Source organism: Lepidochelys kempii, chromosome 19, assembly GCF_965140285.1.
Source record: "Lepidochelys kempii isolate rLepKem1 chromosome 19, rLepKem1.hap1, whole genome shotgun sequence".
Lineage (NCBI taxonomy): Eukaryota > Metazoa > Chordata > Testudines > Cheloniidae > Lepidochelys > Lepidochelys kempii.
The window spans coordinates 2,069,922-2,089,545 of NC_136398.1; the positions used below are offsets into that span (position 1 = coordinate 2,069,922).

Below are 19,624 nucleotides of genomic sequence, written 5' to 3' on the forward strand. Positions count from 1 at the left end.
CAACTTCTTTTCCTTCCGTAATTTTGATCTTGGTGTGGTTGCTCACACGCTGAAAGCTGAGCGTGTGCACAAGGTCCTTAGCCATTGTGCATGGGATTTGTGGGTGTTGAAATTCAATAGGCGTTGGGAACCTCTCTGCCTGAGGCTCTTTTGAGAACCGCAGCCTAACCCTCCTTGCTGTGGGAGATATTTTGACACTGCAGGTTTATTTTGCATGAGAAGAATTCGGCTTGAAATTATCTTCAGTCTCATTAAACATGGGCTAGTTCCCCTCTGACTCCAGGAGGCATTGTTCTTGGCATATGCTTTTTTTTTTGTTTTAATTCAGGGTGTTATTGTCTGGGACCCTCCTGAATTTGGTATGATGCTAAAAAAAACTCCTGTATCTTTCCCCTTTAGGAAAGAAACATAATAAACTAACCCTTAAAATTTGTAAAACTTATTTTTCAAATGCAAAAGACGTTTTAATTACTCCTACTGCCATTATCTATTCCAGGCAGCTTTAAGCAGTTCCCAGATAACCTCCTATTAATCAGTCCCAGCTGAGCCCATAGTACATCTTGTGTGTAGGTAAAGCCTGGAGGTGGGGAAAAAATGTTAATAAATTAACAGATAAGTGATCACAATTAATGCCACTTTCCTGAAATAACAGTTATACCATGGGAAAGATGTTTTAATCTATTATTCCTGAAGGCAATGTTTTCCTAGCTTGCAATGCACATTCTCCAGCTTTGACCATACTAGACCCATGGGGTGCTCATGAATTAGTCTATTATGTTATAGTGAATGTTTCTGAAAGGTCCCTAGACAGTGCTGAGTGCACTCTATCAACATTTGGCATGGAATGCTTCGACATTTTGCCAAACGGCAAAGCTGAGTTCAACATGTAGGGCCCCCTCTTGATTTTCCTTCTAAGGGAACTGGGAGCCAGGATCCAGCAAGATGCCTGAGAGGCCGTTGTTTGGTGTCAAGCATAGCCCTTGCTTCCACATGATTTAGGGTTTGATCCTGCAAGGTGCTCAGCACCCTCAGCTCCCGTTGGGGTCAGCGGGACTTGGCATCTCTAGAAGTGGCTCGGCAGCTTGTAGGATTGTGCGGTGCCCGTACAAAGAGAGGTCTCCCTAACACAGCTGTTTGCGGGTAGCTAAGGAAAGCTGGGGACTCAAACTACTTAGAGTCTGTGCACCAAGTCCAGAGCGAAAGAGCGTGCCCAGGGCAGCATCTCAAGCAGGCGCAGACACCAGCAGAGGAGCTAGAAGTGAGGGGGAAGAGGGCTGATGTTCTGCTGCTTGCTCCACTCATCCAGCTGAGCTCAGGATCTTCGCTGCACTTTGGGCTGCTCTGAAGAGGGCTAAGGCTTAACGCTGAAACACTCTGTAGCCGCGCGTGCTGCGAAGGGTGCGTTCAGCACCTGCAGGACTCGGACTCTGCGCCTGAGCGGGAAATTGCACAGCGGAGGACTTGGGGTAGGAACTAAATGCGGCACCATCTCTAGAGCCACCAGGGGGAAGGGGAAAGCGTTCAGGAGTCAGAACAGAAGGCCGTAATGTTCAAATCATGGGGCCTGCCCAGGTGGGTGTGGGGGGGCCTGATTTTCTGGCACTTAAATTAATATTGAACCTGATTATTAGGCACTTAAATTAAACTGGACTGGCTTTCAGCTGGTGCTGAGCACACCCTACTCCTGTGAAACTCAGCACATCAGAGAGGCAGGTCACTTCGATGTACATCAGTTGATTGTGTTGAAACAGGGACTTAGTAGCGTCTGAAGGCCTAAGCCGAGATCAGGGCCCCATGGTGCTAGGTGACATCCAAACACAAAGAGCTCCGCTGAAGTCAAATGGGGGTTGTCAGTGCAGTTGTTGCCGGATTTGGACCACAGCAAGTCCCCGCCCCTTTCTGTGTGTTTGCAGAGCAGCTAACAGAATAGATCCCTGATCTCTGCGGGCGCAGACTCTCAAGAAGCCGCGCCTGTCATGGAAGGTGGAGCTTCCGCTAGGAACTTTTTGCTGGGCAACGTCAGGGGTGTAAAAGCAGCTCCGTAACTCTGAAAAGCAATGTTCCAGAGAAGGTGGAAGGGGACAAATCCAAAGCACCAGAGTCAGTGATAGAAGGAAAAGGTAGATGAACTGGAAAATGGAAACAGATGCTCCAAGTTGCAGATATAGGAGCGGCAGGAGCAGAAGGTCTGGGAGGAACTAATATGGTGATTTTTTTTCCTTGCAATTTTTGCAACTCAGTTTGAATTCTTAATTGTTCTTTTATCTCTAGAAGCTGGAGAGTCAGATTTCAGCTGAGATTTCAAATGGACTGGAGGAGAATGGAAAGGCTCAAGTTAGCTTCCATGGAAGTGAAATCAGGTCCTTGGGGAAGTGAAGGGCTACAGGAGACGCAGAACAGGAGATAGTCACACCCTGAGTATGGGCAGGGTGAGAAGGGAAGCCAGTGCTGGAGGCATGGCAGAGAGGGGAACAGAGAGATAGGAGGTCCTGGACATCAGTTGGAGCTAGCTGGATGGACTTCGTCATGTACAACTAAAGCTGTGGAAGTGAATCTGCTAGCCTCAGAAGTGAATTCACCACCTCAGAAGTGAATTTCCCCAAAGCACTAACAGAAGATATTCTATGCCTAAAATGTCTGATTGCTGGAAGAATGAGGAATATGAAAACTGTTCCCCTGGGGTCGAGCAATAGACTAATAAACCCATAGTCTGAGATAAAGATGATGTTAACCATCCAAACCCTGATGCAATTAAATATCTGCATGCTGAGTTCAGTCACCTGGCATCATTTATGAGAGGATATTCAAGATTGATTTTCAGCCTGCTCTTTAACTGGATCTCTGGTTTTCTACCTAAAATTTTGCAGGTGAAAATTTGACCATGCAATTCTTTGTGGGCGTAATTAGTGACTGGACCTGCAAACATCTACATGGCATCAGCTGTGCACTTGGAGGGTGCAAAATAGGAAGCCAGCATTTAAAAATAAAATGAGGCCCTAAAAGCTTAAGGCCCAAGAGCTGCAATGATTCCCAGCTCCTCCATGGAGTGTGCAGTCACCGTGGTCTGGAATGCGCTGGTTTTCTCACACACTGATTACGGTTCTGCATTTGGGGCCAATGCTCTGCCAGCTGTTCCAGACATTACGAATTCTGCAAGTGGGAGAGTGCACCATCAGGGTCATTACACAGGGTCAGCCTGTGACGTCACCAAAAACCACATTTGCATGGCTAAGCTGGTTCCTGTTGGGTGTCAGGAGACATCAGTGTTCAGGCACTAAGATGCACAAAGGCATAATAAATATCCCAAGTCCTTGCTTCCCCATTGAGAGATTCCCTGTCACCTCCTTGATGAATCCCCTTAAGGAGTTGCCAAGCCTATTCCTAAAGTCGATACATGCTTGCGCAAAGCTTCCTTATCAGACAGAGCTCTGGCCCTCACTAACTCTTCCCAATGCTGCTCTTGAACAGCTAACGAAATCCCAGCAAATTGTTACGTGTGCTATTCACATTGCCCAGTAACCTCCCAAGCCGCGCCTGTGTGTTTGCAGTACGCGGCCTATACGGGTGCACTGTCCAGTGCAGGAAACAGGATGGTCTGTTCCTTCACTCACCCTTGGGCAGAATAGAACTGATTGTCAAGCAGCTGTGTGGCTGAAGTGGCATATTGCATGGACCATCTCTCTCCTATATTGAGACGTGCACCCAGTGGTCCCTGCCTCATTGCACAAGCAATCTGGGCCAGATGACTCACACAGGGACTGCCAGAGACTATCAGACAGAAAAACGAGACTTCACCAGCAGGGGATCGATTAACGGTTAAAATATAACCCAACTTTTCAAAATCCCTTCTGAGAACAATAAACGTATACCCATCCTTATTGCTTCAGCCCCTGTGAGCCATAGCAGGGAGACTTCATTACTACCCGCAATAACAAAGCGTTGCCAGAAAAGAAGGCACTGGCCCGTGTGGGTGGACACTGTTCATGGGGGAATTTCCACGTTATTAATCCAAGCCTCAACCATTCACTCCATGCTCCAGAAAGGCTCTCTCCTTAGACAGCCCATGTCACCACAGCGATAAGAGAGGGTTTACAAGTAGAAATGACAACAACAGTTGCTCCCTTTCTCCCTTCCCAGCTGGAAAGAGAAATAGCTTGCTCAGTTCCTAAGGCTCCCTGTGTTTGCGTGTGTGAGTTGTGGACGTGTGCAGGGGACGGGGGATGTGAAGAAACTATTGAAGCTGAAGAAATGAGACTTGTCTCTAGGCCTGAGAGTGGCTGGATCCCAGGTGTTTGTTCTTTCTCAGGGCGGGGAGCTCCATAGCCTGGGAACATCTGGTCCCCTGCACCCATGGGTCTCCCCCATTGGTGTAGAGTTGCACCGTTGTGTGGGATTGTAGCTGTCATGGAGGGAGAGGCAACCACCGGCAGGTAGAGCGCTTTCCATAGAGGTCTTTGTAGGTCAGGAGACACACCTTCAACTGGACTATGCAGTCCGCAGGGAGCTCTCTAAGCAGCTTATGTGAACCCCCTGCTGCAGTAGCAGCTGGCCCTGGAGCAGGTCGGACCATGTGCTTGTGAGAAGCAGCGGGCGCCGCTCTGCTGGGATACAGAGCAAAATTGAATCCATGACTTGGCTACTTCCTTTGACAAACTCCTCCATTAGATCTGGTGAGGAAACCCCCCTGGGCACAGACAAGCTGTGTCCCGGTGCTGAAGGTACAGTATGCTAGGTGGGATAAAGGTGCGTGGAGTTTACGTAGAGCAGCCATTTCAAAATTGCCATGTTCCCTAAATCCTGCAATGGGCATTACACGTGAATACTGGTGATTACGCATAAATAACACGGTAGAGAATGACTGGATGTGACAGAGATGAACATACTTCCCAAGTTACCATTTAGTGTCCAAATCATCCCCAATTTGCACTTTGGGTTTTTGACACTGAACAAAGAACAGCGGCCTGTTGGGTTAGCGTTGGGGGTCAGTCAGGCTGTTCCTCTAATCTTGTAGGGTTTTGTAAACCCCTAAATCAACACCCCTTGCACATATCCTGCAGATCTAGGGACTTCACCTCATGTCATTGCAAAGTTCCCAGCCTTCCACACAACTTGGGGGTCCCCTCACTTGTACTGTTGATGACTATTTACATAGGGTGACCAGACAGCAAGTGTGAAAAATCGGGGCAGGCGTGGGGAGTAACAGGTGCTATATAAGACAAAGCCCTGAATATCAGGATTGTCCCTATAAAATCAGAACATCTGGTCACCCTATATTTACATCAGTGTAGCTAACTCCTCTCACGGCCAGGGGTCATTTTGCACGTACCCTGCCCACGTTAGCCTTCTCTTGCAGGCCCTTTGAGAACTCCTGTATTGTCTGTCTTGTGGCTAACAGCACCCCCACCCAGGGATGGTTTAATAACCAAAATGGTTCAAACAATCCCCCGAGAGACCCCAGAGGGAACCTCATACCCGTAACACAAAAGTTTATACCCAGCCCTGGTTTAGTCGGCCACACACAGAGCTCTTCCTTTGTCCCAGTGTGCTACTTCACCCTACTGCTCTCTGCGAGGAGGCCCCGGGCCCCACCAAGGCGTGCCTCTTCAGTAAGCAGGGTTGGCCAGCCTCAGCCCTGCAGCCCCGCTGGGACGAGCTGCCCTGGTGCAGTCAGTAATAAAGAATCACGGGGCTGAGGTTCCAGAAAGTGTCATTTGCTGTAAAGGAAGGAACCCAGCGGCATTTTAACTTCCCAGCAGGGATCCTTTTCGTGGCTCACATTTCACCCCAGACCTGGTCTCTGACAGGTCGAGTGGTGTGGCACATCATGGTGGTAGTTAAACACTGACTTTGATGAGGCGGTGTCAGGGTACAATCGAATCCAGCAGGGAAACCCATGCATTCGTATTGCAGGAGCACCTAGCGGCCCCAGCCATGTCCCAGGACCCTGTTGTGTTAGGCAATGTACAAACACAGAACGAAGAGACAGGTCCAGCCCCAAAGAGTGTACAATCCACGACTGGGACAAAATAAAACATTTTGTTTCATTTTGGGGTGTTTTTCATCCCATTCTGTGGGGTTTTTAATTTGTCTTAATTTCTAAACAATGCCATTTTGAAACAAAAAGTCAAAACAGAAACTCAGCACTTCCTAGAATTTGGCCCAGGAGAATGTGGTGCATGCAAACTAGTTTTTTTTTTATTGCCTCTCATCTGTTTTAGAGAATGAATCAGCAGAGAAGATGGTAGGAATGGGATGATCTGGGATTACAAAATCAAGAACTGTTGCAGAAACTGTTCAAAATAAAATATGGTTAAAACAACTCATTAAGCAGATTATTCCAGGACCGAAGCCCCCTCCTGACTGCCATTCTCTGCCATGCTCACTCACGATTCCCTCATTTGTGAACTCCCAGGAAACCTTGTTCAGCTTCATCATCCAGGCAGCTTCCATTTCCCTTGGGTGAGCTGTTCTTGTTTTTTGCCGAGCTGAACAGCTGTGGTGTGTGCCTAGCATGTCTCGGATCCAAAACCCATTCAGATTTGTTTCTGAGGTTTGAGCTACAGACCTCCCTGTACTGAAGTTAATATTCAGATGTGGCAGAGCCAAGAGATGCATTAAGGAAGTGCGCTTACGAAGGACTGCAAATACCCCCTCTCTCCCTGCCTGCCGAGTGACAGCTTTGGGCTGGTTGCCAGGCGAGCTAAAGACTGCCTGGTTTCTCTGTCTCTCTCTTTTTTTATTGTATAAAGGGCACACTCATTCATTTTCAGACTGTGTACACTGGTTGTAATGTCAAGAAATTCATCTTAGCTCCTCTTCTGTAGTGATCTGCAAATTGACATTCCAAATTTGGAGTTATTTTGTCATCCAAGGCACCATCCAGGACTCAGCACTCAAAGCAAATTCTCCAGGAAAAAACCTTGGGGAACTTTTATAGGATTAAACTCAAATGCAGAAACAATGCCTTTTAAGACCTCATTCTGCTGGGTGTAGTGGCCAGGCACCAGTTTCAGGACTAGGGTTGGATGACATTTTTCAGTCAACTTTTTTCACGGAAAAATGCAGATTTGAGTCAACCAAAACATTTTGCAAATTCTTACTGAAATTTGGAAATGTTTCATTTCAATATATTGAAAGAAAAAAAAAGATTTTTCAGTTCAAAATGACTTTGTCTTTTGATTTAAAAAAACTTGAAAACTAGACATTTCATTTTGGGTTGAACAAAACATTTTGTTGTTTTTCTTTGTTTGTCTTGTGTGTTTAGATTGTAAAGTCTTTGGAAAGGAGATTGGCTTTTCCTAGATGTATGTAGCACAATGGAGCCCTGATTCCATTGGTACTGTCATGATACTCATAATGATGGTAAGGGACGGAGCTCTACACCCTGCATTCAGTACGGCAGCATCCTGTATCCCACTTTTTGTGAACCCTGAACTCTCCAGCTTAATACAAAGGGCACCACATTAAACAAAGGACATGCGACAAATAAAAGAAAGTCACAAAATGTTAAAACTGATTTCTCTCTTTTAAGGATCTTTATGCATTAGACCTAGAACCATATCGCTACTCTGGAGTGAACCTGACTGGCTTCCGGATCCTCAACGTGGAGAACCCTCACGTGTCTGCCATCACTGAGAAATGGTCCATGGAGCGGCTGCAGGCCACGCCCAGGGTGGAGTCAGGCCTGCTTGACGGAGTCATGATGGTACGATGGTCACTTTAAAATCCCTTTGGCATGTGGGTGTGTTGTCCCTGGCTGTGCAGAGAGGGGCCCTGACACAAACGCCACTCCCGTTATATCTGCTCTGGGTGCTGCCTGGGTTCCGGGGAGGGAGTTATTCCTCTAGGATTTTACTGAATAATTGACATTTATTTTCTACTGATTATTTCTCTGCTTTTGAAACTTAACAAAGGATCGTAGTTGGACGTCCCTCTCATAGCTGCATCGGGCCATATTCACCCTGGTGTATCAGCATGTGTATCAATCACAGGGGATCTACATCTCCTTGGCCCATCATCCATAAAAGTCTGATGTGTGAAGATAGCTGCTGTTCTTCTCTAAATACAGCAGTTCAGTGCTGATCGCTTCAGCGTTTAGTTAAAATCCAGAAGTGGATGGATAGGTGATCCATTGGGGGGGGGGAAACCCTTTTTAGATTTCATACAACTTTAAAAATCAAAAAAGCATCTCAAAAAAGCATCCGTGCACTCTCATTTTGCTAAACGTGGTCTCCCCTGCAGGGACTAGATCTGAAGGTAGTTATTCACCAGTAGGTGTGTGAGCAGTGCGAAGCTACCACTGACAAGGATCTGAGTACAAGAGAAATGCACATTTGGTGTCTTGAGAGTTTTGCAGCTGCCCCTGCTGCAGATAAGTCCCCTGGAAGCCTATGTTGACCATGCAAAAGTCCATTAATGGCTCCGAGCATTATTTATTAGTAGTGGAGCCAGTCAGGAGAAAACCCACAAACATTTGTGTCAATATTTTCAAATTGTAAAAATTTCCACCAGCCTTGTAATTTGGAGAAAAAACTGGAAGAAAACTGTGGAAAGGTCAAGAAAATCGTTCCTTTATTGTTTTTAATTCTGAAATTTGGAAACATTTTGACCAGCTCTAATTGTTCTTATTGTTATTGTGATTATTTCTTATTAATAATAGTAATTCTTCACCTTTCTCTAGCACCCAAAGGCTCCAGCGGGGGCTGTACAAACATATAGTAAAAGACTCACATCTCAACCAACTTGTCTCAGGACAACCCATCCCAGGGATCCTTCCTCATGTACTTAGTTGCTCTCTATTGTAATTGCCTCTTAAATACAACAAAGCTCTCAGTACTGTACCAATGTTATTACAGTCCATCTGTGTGGGCCAGCATGCCCACGGGCTGCAGCTTCCGTGCAGCTATATGACTTGTCTTAATGGTGCGACCCGCTGTCACGTCTCCTCCACAAAATGTGGATGCACATAGACTGATTTGAAGCTGTTAGTTCAGGCTGTTGCGTGGCTGGGCCATGCAGGGACCGCGACTAGGTGTGCTGTAAACGGGGGAAGTGCCCCGCACAGTATCTGCTGGGAACGAGAGGCAAAGGAGGGCAGCTGTTTCTTTAATCAGATAGATACTGTATTCCTCATGGGAACACGCCTGGATTTCTCTGCACCGGCCCCATGCACAAAGCTCACTGCACTGGAAAGATCCATGATGCATGTGCGACAAACCCTGGTGCTCCCAGGCTGAGGAAGGAACCCTCTCCTCATTGCCCTGCACAAGCTGCCTTTCAGGTTGGGGCAGACGGGTGCCCCAAGGGGTCACCATCCACGAGCACCCTGCTCCTGAGAACAGGCACTGGGAATTCCGAATGCTCGTGCCGTTCAGCGGGAGCCATGTCACCAGGGACGTGCCTGCCGCTGTGACAAGCTCTTGCACGAAACTCACCAGAGGGTTGGGCTGGATTAAGGACAGCTGTGTGATATTTCACAGGGCACAATCCTGCAAGATGCTGAATGCCTCCTGGGAGGTTCACCGACACCCCTGCCTGCTGCAGACTTCACTGGGAGCTCAGTACCTGGCAGGATAAGGCCTGCAGTTTGGAGCGAGTGATCTGGAGAATGGGAGCAGAGTTGACACGCTTGTGTTGGGAGCTGGGGTTCCCTGCCACCCCGGAATGCTGCTGCTGTGGGGGTTGGTAGCAGCTCCACACCCCAATAGTTTCTACTGGGAGGATGCTGCATCCCACACAAGTACTGCCTGGTTTCCTCCTGTCCTGCCTCTTCACCCCAACCAGGATCCCCGGGTAAAAGGCTCCCAAATTGTCACTGGTGCATTTGCGTCCTTTCCTCCTTGAAGTGCCTGCCATCTGTCACTGAGGGTTTCTCCTGAGTGGAGGTTTCCACCATTCTCCTTCTGCCTTTGGCCCATAGCAAGCAAGGCCCCCAACCGGACACATTCTGGGCTTCTGACTCCTCAGGGGCCCCAGGACTCCAGAGGGACTAGAAGGTGCCTTATTCACAGTGTGGATTTCGGGATGGTGCTCCTCTGTAGGGATGGGCAAGCAAAGGAGGAAGTGCTCCACTGTTCCGACCCAGAGACGGCTCATAGCTTGGGTCCTATTACTCAGCGTGTGCATCAAGGAGGGCTGAGAAAAACCAGAGAGAGACCCGGTGCATATGGAGCCCTCAAGGGGAGTGACAGTGAGAAAAAGGCAGTTTGAGAACCACCCCCCTCCCCCCCTCCCGAGCGCCCTGTCCATCTCTGCTCAGGGTTTCAGAGAGAAATAGCCAGCAAGGGCAGATCAGATATCTGGTGGCTGGTTTGTGGGATTTCCCAACACTAGAGGGAAGGATGCATTAGGAACATGTCTTAATTTCTGACCATAAGGAGTCTGCTTTCTTAGCCCCATCCCCAGAGTGCCACATGGCCTCGTGAGAAACTTCGCTCTCTCTCTGCATGTCAGGAGCCAAGCACATCTGGGGCAAGGATGGACCTGGTGGCTGGCAGAAACGAGGACAGCAGCATCCCTTCTTCTATTGCAGCAAGACAGCTGGTAATAACCAGAGGCACGGGCGTGATCTTCCCCCTCCCCAGTATGGCTTGTTAATCTTCTGCTCTGCCTGTCACAAAGGGGCATTATGATAAAATGCTACTCTGAGGTGATGCCTGCATGCTGGCTGTGATTTCCGGCCTCTCTCCTCGCCAGCAAAGACTGAACCAGCATGCTGTGGGCTTTCTAATAAATTTTTTTAAAAGTCTTCTTCCAGCAGAGCTGAAAGTTTCTCTCTGCAGCTAGGAGCAGCATCCTTCTAACATCAGACATCTCTGCCAAGACATCTGAACCCTCCCTTCTTACTAAACCGAGAAATGAGGCAGGCACACACTAGAATTCTCTCCCTTTTTATGCCTTCTGGTCAATGTCAAACATCAAAACGGTGGGCCAGGCTTTCAGAAGTGGGGACCCCAAGCTCTGGAAGGAAACAGGGCAACTGGGAGTAAAGTTACTCCATCTCCATACATGTGAGATTTGCAGGAGGACCCATTGTATTGGGAAAAATAATTCCCTCTACTCCAGGAGTTTACTGGTTCAGGTTCTCTGCCCTGGGAGAAGCAGAAGCTCAGCCTGCATGACCATAATTGTCTCTTCTGGCCTTAGAATCTGGGGATCGCTCCCCAGTGACAAATGTCTCTCTCTTGCAGCTGAAATTTTCCTTGTAGCAGGCTCTCCCCCTATTTCCTGCATTTCTTTGACTTTTTTTTTTAATCTTTTCTCTTGTTCCGACACTTCTCCAAAATACCTTCTAAATTATTTCATTTTTATAAACGGCACATACCCCTGGCTTTGTATGACCACGGAGAGAGACTATTGCACAGAATGTATGACAAGACCTCAGTTAGTAGAACCCTTTGTTATGCGTGCACTAAGATTTGGTTGTTTACCACCTCTTGTCAATAGCAAGGTCACAAAGCTCTCGGACCTCTGGTTTTAGGGTCCTTCCTCCCTACCAAATATGACCCCCCAGAATACAAGCCTTGGGGATGTAAGAGCTTCCTCTTTGTTTTAAACTGTCTTTAGATTATGCGATGGGTGCACTATTTTCCGTAACTACTCGAGCATACTGGGTAGGGTGACCAGATGTCCCGATTTTATAGGCACAGTCCGGATTTTTGGGTCTTTTTCTTATATAGGCTCCTATTACCCCCGACCACCTGTCCCAATTTTTCACATTTGCTGTCTGGTCACCCTAATACTGGGGCCTGCTGTACTCTACTCAAATGCACACTGAGTCTCTGCAATATCTGCCGTAGTGGTGGATGATAAGAACGGAAGTCGTTTTAGGAGCACGCAGAGGCCACAGGTTTAATGAGCCAGCCCTGTTTGAATTGCTGTTCACCCTATCTTTGTGCTTCAGAATCGTGTCCTTCAAGCCTCTCCTTCTCCAGCAGCTAAGTCAGGTGTCTATCAAACTCAGTCCCTTCTCTGGGAGCTTATTGCGTGGCTAAGTTCTGCCTGATTTCCTGTGTACTCCCAAATACAGTTTGGATGGTGGGTCTGATTTTCAGCTACGCCGTCACTTGCTCACTTGAGTTTGCATGGTCAGAGGCACAACGGGGAGCGCTCAGCCACTGAACTTCCGTCCCTGGATTTGTGGGTATAACCCCTCAGAGGCATGAAACTCTGAGTACAGGCGCTATTTGCAGGTGGAAAACCATGACTGCCAAATCCGAGGCTAGCACCGAACCTGCCATTCTGGCCCTTTGCTTTCGAAACACGCCTCACCTTTGAGCGGGGTTTATCCCCAGCCACCCTGGCTCTGCCTTTCTAATTTTGGAAACCTTTACCATGGCACCTGGAGGCTCACTCCTCTACTATGAAAACAAAGACCAGATCCCTTCATCCTTTCTTGTAATGTAGGTTCTTTACCGCTGGTGACCTTTTGGTTAGCTTACACTGCACTCTCCATGCTAGTGTGGGATGGTGACTAGAACTCCCTAGGGGGTTCCACATGGGAATTCATGGCTAATGCACATTAGCTGTAAGTATCTGTGAACTCACCCTGCTTGCTCGGAGTAGAATATTGTGCGGTCTTCTCCTCTCTAGTATTCCAGAACAATGCAATAGAAGAGAAAGGCAGCATGGCCCAGTGGGGAGGGCACCGGCTTTCTTCCCAGTTCTGCCAGGGACCTACAGTGGGATCTTGGGCAAGTCTCTTTCCTGATGTGTGGTTATATTTCTCTCCTGCCCCATGCCTCTCTTGTCTGTTTAGCTCTTGGAGATAGGGCCTGTCTCTCCCTATGTGTTTGTAGAGTGTCTAATACAATGGGCTCTCAGCTGGGGCCCGTACATACCACCATCAAACAAATAATAATTATACACCATCTGTGTGCTTAAACGTGTTCCAGTATCCCCCAGACTTATAAGACCCAGTATCCTGTCCCTTAGTGTTGTAAAGATACACCAGCGGGATGTAGGCCAGGCTCCTGCTCTTCACGCTTGGGAGGAATAAGGTCATGGGAATGATTGCCAACCTGGGACAAAGCATTTTCTCCTCTGCCACACTCCACTGTTAGATATTTGATCTGTAGTTTGCTATATTGTTTGATTTTTTACAAATATGGCTACTATTCTTGGGTCTTTGTCATCCACTGTTGTGAAACCAGCAAGGAATGTGTTTTTAACTAGTGGGATTTCCCCCCATCCCTCTTTTAGAAGTGAAAAAAAAACCCCACTTTGTCAGTGTCTGGAGGTGGAGTGCAGTGTCACAAAGCCATTCCAAACCACCACCACCCCACTGGCTGTCACATTGTACACCAATAGCCCCCTGGTCCCCACTGCGTGAAATTTCCCAGTTTCATCATGGATATTTCATGGAAGCAGGACTGTCAGGCATCGCCACCTGGGTGAAGATTTCACAGCACCAGCACCCAAGAAAAACTACCAGGGTGATGGGGGGAATTTTTATTCAGGGTCCAACTCCTCACCTTGAAACTCATCTTGAAATGGGGATGCTTTGCTTTAGTTTTCTCATGAGGGCAGCTCTGACTTCTCTGTGTTGTCTCGTGGTTCTAAGAGGGACTAAGAGTCAGGAGAACAGAGTTCTGGTTTTGACTTGCTGCATGCATGACCTTGGTCACTTAACTTTTCTGTTCCTCATTTTTCCCATCGATAAAATAGAGATACCACTATTTTTCTGTGCTACCACTTTGAGATCCTCAGAGAAAAGGGGCTACATTAAAAAAACATCTTTTTATATCTCCTGTTCGTCTGACATTTCACTAGAAAGGGCTCGCAATCTTTTCTGCGTGACAAGCAGACAGTACAGTGGTAGGTGCATTAGAGATACCTAAAAAAGAAGTAGCTAGAGAAATGACATTCTTGTCGTCTGTGATTTAAAGAGATGACTATGGCCTTTTAGTGTAAACGAACACATACGGGAAAAAACCTTCTGAAGAATTTCTTTGTTGTGTACATAACGACCCATTTAGAAAATGAAAAGAACAACAAAAACACAACTTCTGCCCACAAAGCAAACCAATTTGCTGTTCCGTAGCTTTAGCTATTTCAAAGTTCTGTTGAAGTCTGAAATTTCAGCCGGAGAAGACATTTTCTGGCCTTATGGGTAGGCCTGTTAGGGTTAGGAATGGATGAAATTTTTTCAGCCTTTTTTAAAGGGGTTTCACAAAACATGGTTTTTTACACCAAGGTTGTTATTTCTGACAACTTTTTCAATTTTTACATTGGGGGGAACTTCCCCTCACCACCATTTATTTTTACTTTTTTTTTTTTTAAGCGGAGGGAAGAATAAAAGAACACGAGAAGATGTGTTTTCTTCCACAATTTTGAAACAAAAACTTAAAAATGTGGAGTGGGATTTTCCCCAACAAAATGAAATTAAAAATTTCAAAACAAAAAAATGTTCTCCAGAAACTTTTTGTCCAAATCCAGAAATAATTCAGGAATAATTCCAAATGAAACAAAAAATCTCCCCCCTTCTCCAACCCTCCCCCCGCACAGAGTCATGAAACATGATAACTTTTTTTAGATCAGCTCTTCTTTGGATAAAGAATGGATTGTTCCAAATCTACCCCCCAGGCGGGAATTGAGGGCCTGCTTGTCTGGTTGCAGTGCGGGGCTTTTCAAGATACGCTATAGCTCGAACAGACGTTATGGGCTTCACAGATTCATAGCAGGAATCATGGAGCAAGGGTTCCCATGGCCTGTGTTATACAGGAGGTCAGACTAGGTGATCTGACTTTGAAATCTGTGAGTCTCTAGAAGTTCGTTGAGCGCACCGTTGTAACGATGTAGAGAATACAGCTATGTTCTGCTCCCTTTCAGTCCGTGGGAGTTTTACAGTTGATTTCTGGGAGCTGGATATGTGGCCTTTGATTACACTCATCTAGGGCTGAACAATTAGATCCCTCCATTAGCCAGAAGTCAGTGTGACTGTAGGTGTCCTTGCAGTGGTCAGCTGGTTCTTGCATTAGACTTTGTTTTTTATTTATCCAGTGCCCCCCCTCCCCTGTTTTACCAGTGGTGCCAACTGTCCCATCAATCTGCTCTCCAACGAAACCATTGTACCCAGGCCTTCCCCACACACACTCACAGCCCCCTGCTGCTGGCAACTGTGTGTGCTGGAGGGTGTTCAGCCTGCAGTTCCCGGACTGATCAGCAGCGTCGGGCTGATCCGCCGGCAGGATACAACCCCTCAATGCCGAAAGCCCTGCCCTCAGGGAAGCTGTGTGCAAGTGTGTTTCAGGCGCAAGGGAGGAGAGATGTCAGGATGCAGGCAAGAGGACAGAGGCAACCTCTTTTATTTCTCTGAGAGACGTATGAGCAAGAGGGAGGAGAGAATGGGGGTGGGGACGACAATTTAGAGAAGAAGCTTCTGCAGCTTTGCATGAGATGGATCATCGGTTTTCCAAATGGAACCGTCACCAAATTGCTCTGCCTCATTATTGTCTTTTTGCTTTGGAACGGTTATCAACCCAAATGCTGTTCCCCTTTATTTTAGACAGATGCTGCCCTGTTGTACGACGCAGTTCACATCGTCTCAGTGTGCTACCAGCGAGCCCCACAGATGACCGTTAACTCCTTGCAGTGCCATCGACACAAAGCCTGGAGGTTCGGGGGCCGCTTTATGAATTTCATAAAAGAGGTAAAAGCATGATTTGCAGCAACAACTGCGTCCTCCCTATTGATGCAAACCTTCCGTCGGCAACGTGGGGGTGGAGAGCAGCTGTTCAGAGCCCAGAATTAGGAGATGCACAGTGGCTAGACAACGCACTTACGAGCACTATAGACAACCCTTGCAGAGATGGATGGGAGCAAGAATCCAGAAGTCAGATTGTTGGTATGGCCCCTTTGGGACCAGATAAGATGCACTTGAAAGTAAATGTGGTGATAGAACAGACTGTGCAGCTTTCATCTGATAAAGGCCAATAAGCAGAGTCTTAAGGTTGCTGGGCTAAACTGAATCCTGGTGAAACACCCCTGACTTTGGTGGAGAGAAAGCAGGGCTACACCTGACCAGTCACAGTGGTCCAGTAGATAGGATCCTGGACAGGGAACCAAGAACCCCAACTTCTATTCCTAGCTCAGGTGTGACCTTGCGCTTGTACCCTTTGCCTGTCTTGTTTCCAGCCACTGCCATAAGTGTTTGAATGTCCGTCCCCCCATTGAAACTGGAGATGCCTGGTGCCCCATTCATCGGGGGCTAGAGGTGGGCTGCTTTGATCTGTGTATGTTGAGGCCTGGTATAAAAAATATCCCTGATGCAGGTAAATAGTGTGTGAAAACTCAACTCCTAACCAGGAGACAGCCAGAGCTCTTGGGTGCGCTGGAATATTTTTACAGGAGGCATTTCAGAGTATCACCCCAAGTGTGTCTGTGAATGAGAGTCCAGGCCTGGATTGGGGCCTGTCAACAGTTAATTGTACGAGTGCATTTGTTGATCTAAAACCGATCGTGTAAACCATCATGAGTTACAATTCTTGTTAAATGTTTGCTGGTGGTTGATCTTCACCCCTGTGCAAAAGGCTTGCGTGAGGCTTATGCACTATTTACATCTAACACCCTCAAAATAGTTCCAGTGGGGTCACAGCAAGACGTGAGAAATGAGCTGAACCCTCCAGTGCTGTTACTGACGCTCACCTGTGCCCGCTCTGGGCTGCTCTCATTACAAGGCGGTTTCCGACCAGAGGGAGAGCTGTTTGCCTTCTGCAGGAACTTTTGGTTGGTGTCTACAAAAAGCACTTGGCACAGGTCTGGTGGCAAAACTGGCAGGGTCTTACATCTCTGCCCGTGTGCTGATTGCCCAGTTTTGGCAGAGCGGTGGATTTAGTAAGATGGGAGTCCGGGAAGTGAAGTGGGAACTTCATTTCCTCTGCTTTGTGTAATTATAAATTCCCTGGGTTCAGCCCACGTAACTTTGTTTGGCTTACGCATGCAAACAGCAAGCTTACCAAATCACAGCACGGCGGGGAGGCTGGAACAAGGAGCGCACCTGTGAGAGCAGCCATGCAGGGAGCTACTTTCTTACCATGCCTGTCCTCTGCTTACTTGCTATGTTTCTCCTCCTGCCAGTGGGAGACGATCCTAGCCTGAAAAAAACGAACCAAGAGTGAGGGGTGAGTGGCAGATCCCTTGTGCTGTGCTAAGGGCACGTTGCAGGGCCTGGGATGTGGTCCTGCCAGTAGATAGGTTCAAGCACTCTTGGGATTGCTTTGTGATTAAGGGCTGGATTCTCATTTACACAAAGGCCCCTTTACACTGCTCTGGCTGTGCCTTTTAACATGGGAGTCGTATAATCAGGCCATAGTAATTTATTCTATTCCTGGAGCCATGGAAATAATTCTCTCTCTTCTTCCCAGGTTTTGCAATGGCTAAATTTAACTCTCTTGTTTTGAGGCAGAAAAGCCAATCAAAAGATCATTATTTATTGTTCTTTCTTATCTGTATTTTGGTAGTGCCTAGGGCCCATCAAGGTCCCCTTGCGCTAAGGCCTGTACACACAGAGTGGGAGAAAGTCCCTGCCCTGAAGAGTTTACAATCTAAATAGACAAGACAGACCCAGGGCAGGAGAAAGGAAAGATTATCCTCATTTTACAGGGACATTGAACTGCCAGTTCGCAGGCTCTGAAAATCTCCTCTTCTCTCTCTTGGTTTGTTCCCTTCTGCAATGAGCGGCTCCTGCCAGCTGCCAGAAGAAAGTGTTTAATAATTTCATGTGTTGCCGCCTTTTGCAAATTACCCTGAGCCCTCCACTCCAGTGCCCGCCTGTTGTTCCCCTTCCTGGCACTCTGTCAGCTAGTTGCAGGGATAAGCTTCCTCCGTTGCAGCCAAAACACATAATAACTGTGCTCTCTGAGTGCTGGAAAGGACAAAAAGGCAAACGCAGAGGGATGTCCCGCTGCAGAGACCAGGCCCCTTGGCCCCATGTTCCTCAGGCAGAGAATTGTGCCAATGTTTGTTCATGCCGCACCAGCCAACACACACTGAGGCCTTGTCTTCAGCAGGATTTTTTCAGAGCTGTGATTCGCCCGGGGCACAGCCTGGCTTGTTATCACTCGTCAAGGGCATCCGTCCTGCGTGGGAACTGCCGCCCTGAGAATGTCTGGGGGGGTGGTTTGGACTCCTCCCACTGCAGCAGCAGCCGAACAGGACACGGGGATGAGACTGGGCAGCTCAGCATCCCGCTGAAGTATCAGAGGAAACCAGGGGGGTCGCCTTGTTGGCTAGCAGGCTGCTGTCACCTACCAGCGTCTGCTCAAGAGTCTCGTAGCGGAGCAGGAAGCCAGGACCAATGGGCAAGGCAGAGGGAGGTGAGGCCGATAGTCCCGTGGCCTCCCTTCTCAATGCCACCACACTCTAAGGCTCCAGAAATGCGGGGGCTTCCCAAGCACAGGGCATCCTGAGGCCAGCACCAGCCAGAGATTTAACATAAATTAGCTTCAGAACAACCTGCTCTGCAGAGGGCAGAAGACCCCGGTCTGCTATCTGGAGAGGTGGGCTGGGGGAAGCAGCTGAGCTGACTCTTCCTTGTCCCTTTTATTTTTTTGGAAATGAGAAAGCAAAGGGGGACAGACCCTCCTGGGTGACAGACACGTGCCGTGTCTCCTCAGAGGGAGACGTGTCTCTGGGCACAGGAGTAAAGCAGACTGAGGAAGAAGGGGAGCACTCATTGCGCCACCCTAGGAAGAGGGGGAGATGTGGGGGAGCGCTGCCGATGGCTGCCAGGGAAAGGAGGGGAGCTCTCCTTGGCTCTAGCTGCCCCTGCCTGCGCTCCGTTTCCCTGGTGCCATTGAATTAATGTGACACCTTCCTGCCTGCGGCGAAGCAGGAGAGTTAGAGCCCCAGAGAGGAGTTGACACACTCAGTACACATCTGCGCTTGTTTCCGACTCAGTACTTCAAACACGGTGTGTGTTCACTGCGTCCCGGAGAACTTCCCAGCTGTAGTTCCCACCTGCATGCTTAACCTGGCAAATTGAGTGCAGCCGTCCACAAACATGCAGGGCAAAGGGCCTGTGAGGTCGGGGGACCAGCATTCCTTCAGGAATTAACCAGCCATGTCCCGGGGGAGAGTGGAAGGGGTTTGATCAGGGAAACATGCCAGTCATCCCTGCAGCTTGTGCCACCTTCATCATCAGGGGATATTTCTGGCTCACCCCCCCAGGGAGATACACTTGTTGGACAAGAGCATGCTGCAGATGAACTCTGCAAGTGGAATGAGACAAACCAGTAAAGCGTGCTAAGAGTCTGGCATTTCAGAAAGGGAACAGGGAAATACCAGCCTAAAGTTCAGAGCGTGGCAAGCATACTTCACTTGGTGTGCATGGGAGGATGGAACGGGTGTCCTGCATTCAGGGAAATGTCACAAGAAACAGCAGAAGAATTGCCTCTCGCTGTCCCTGGACATTCCAGGGTCAGCACTGCACACGGCGGTGACATTAATCACCACTTAGCCTACAGGAGCAGCAGCTGTTCTTCCGAGTGCTCTTGCCCCTTAAACCAGGGAGGTTAATTTCTGTGCTTTTGTTTATTCAAACACCAGGAGAGTCGCTCTGAGACAGAAAGGCAGGGACAATATCATTGCACTTTTCATCAAAGTGGGATTGGCTCCAGATCCATCG

The 19,624-nt window shown here is 48.1% G+C and overlaps 1 protein-coding gene across 2 annotated transcripts in view; it reads left to right on the top strand.

The window, feature by feature from the left end:
- Window positions 1–19,624, top strand: part of GRIK3 (glutamate ionotropic receptor kainate type subunit 3) — a 229,666-nt gene that overhangs the window by 137,132 nt on the left and 72,910 nt on the right. For both annotated transcript variants that reach the window (XM_073317613.2, XM_073317615.2), the window contains exons 6-7: window positions 7,532–7,705; window positions 15,506–15,649. In XM_073317613.2, the coding sequence (XP_073173714.1) occupies window positions 7,532–7,705; window positions 15,506–15,649 (318 nt within the window). The remainder of the gene's footprint in view (window positions 1–7,531; window positions 7,706–15,505; window positions 15,650–19,624) is intronic.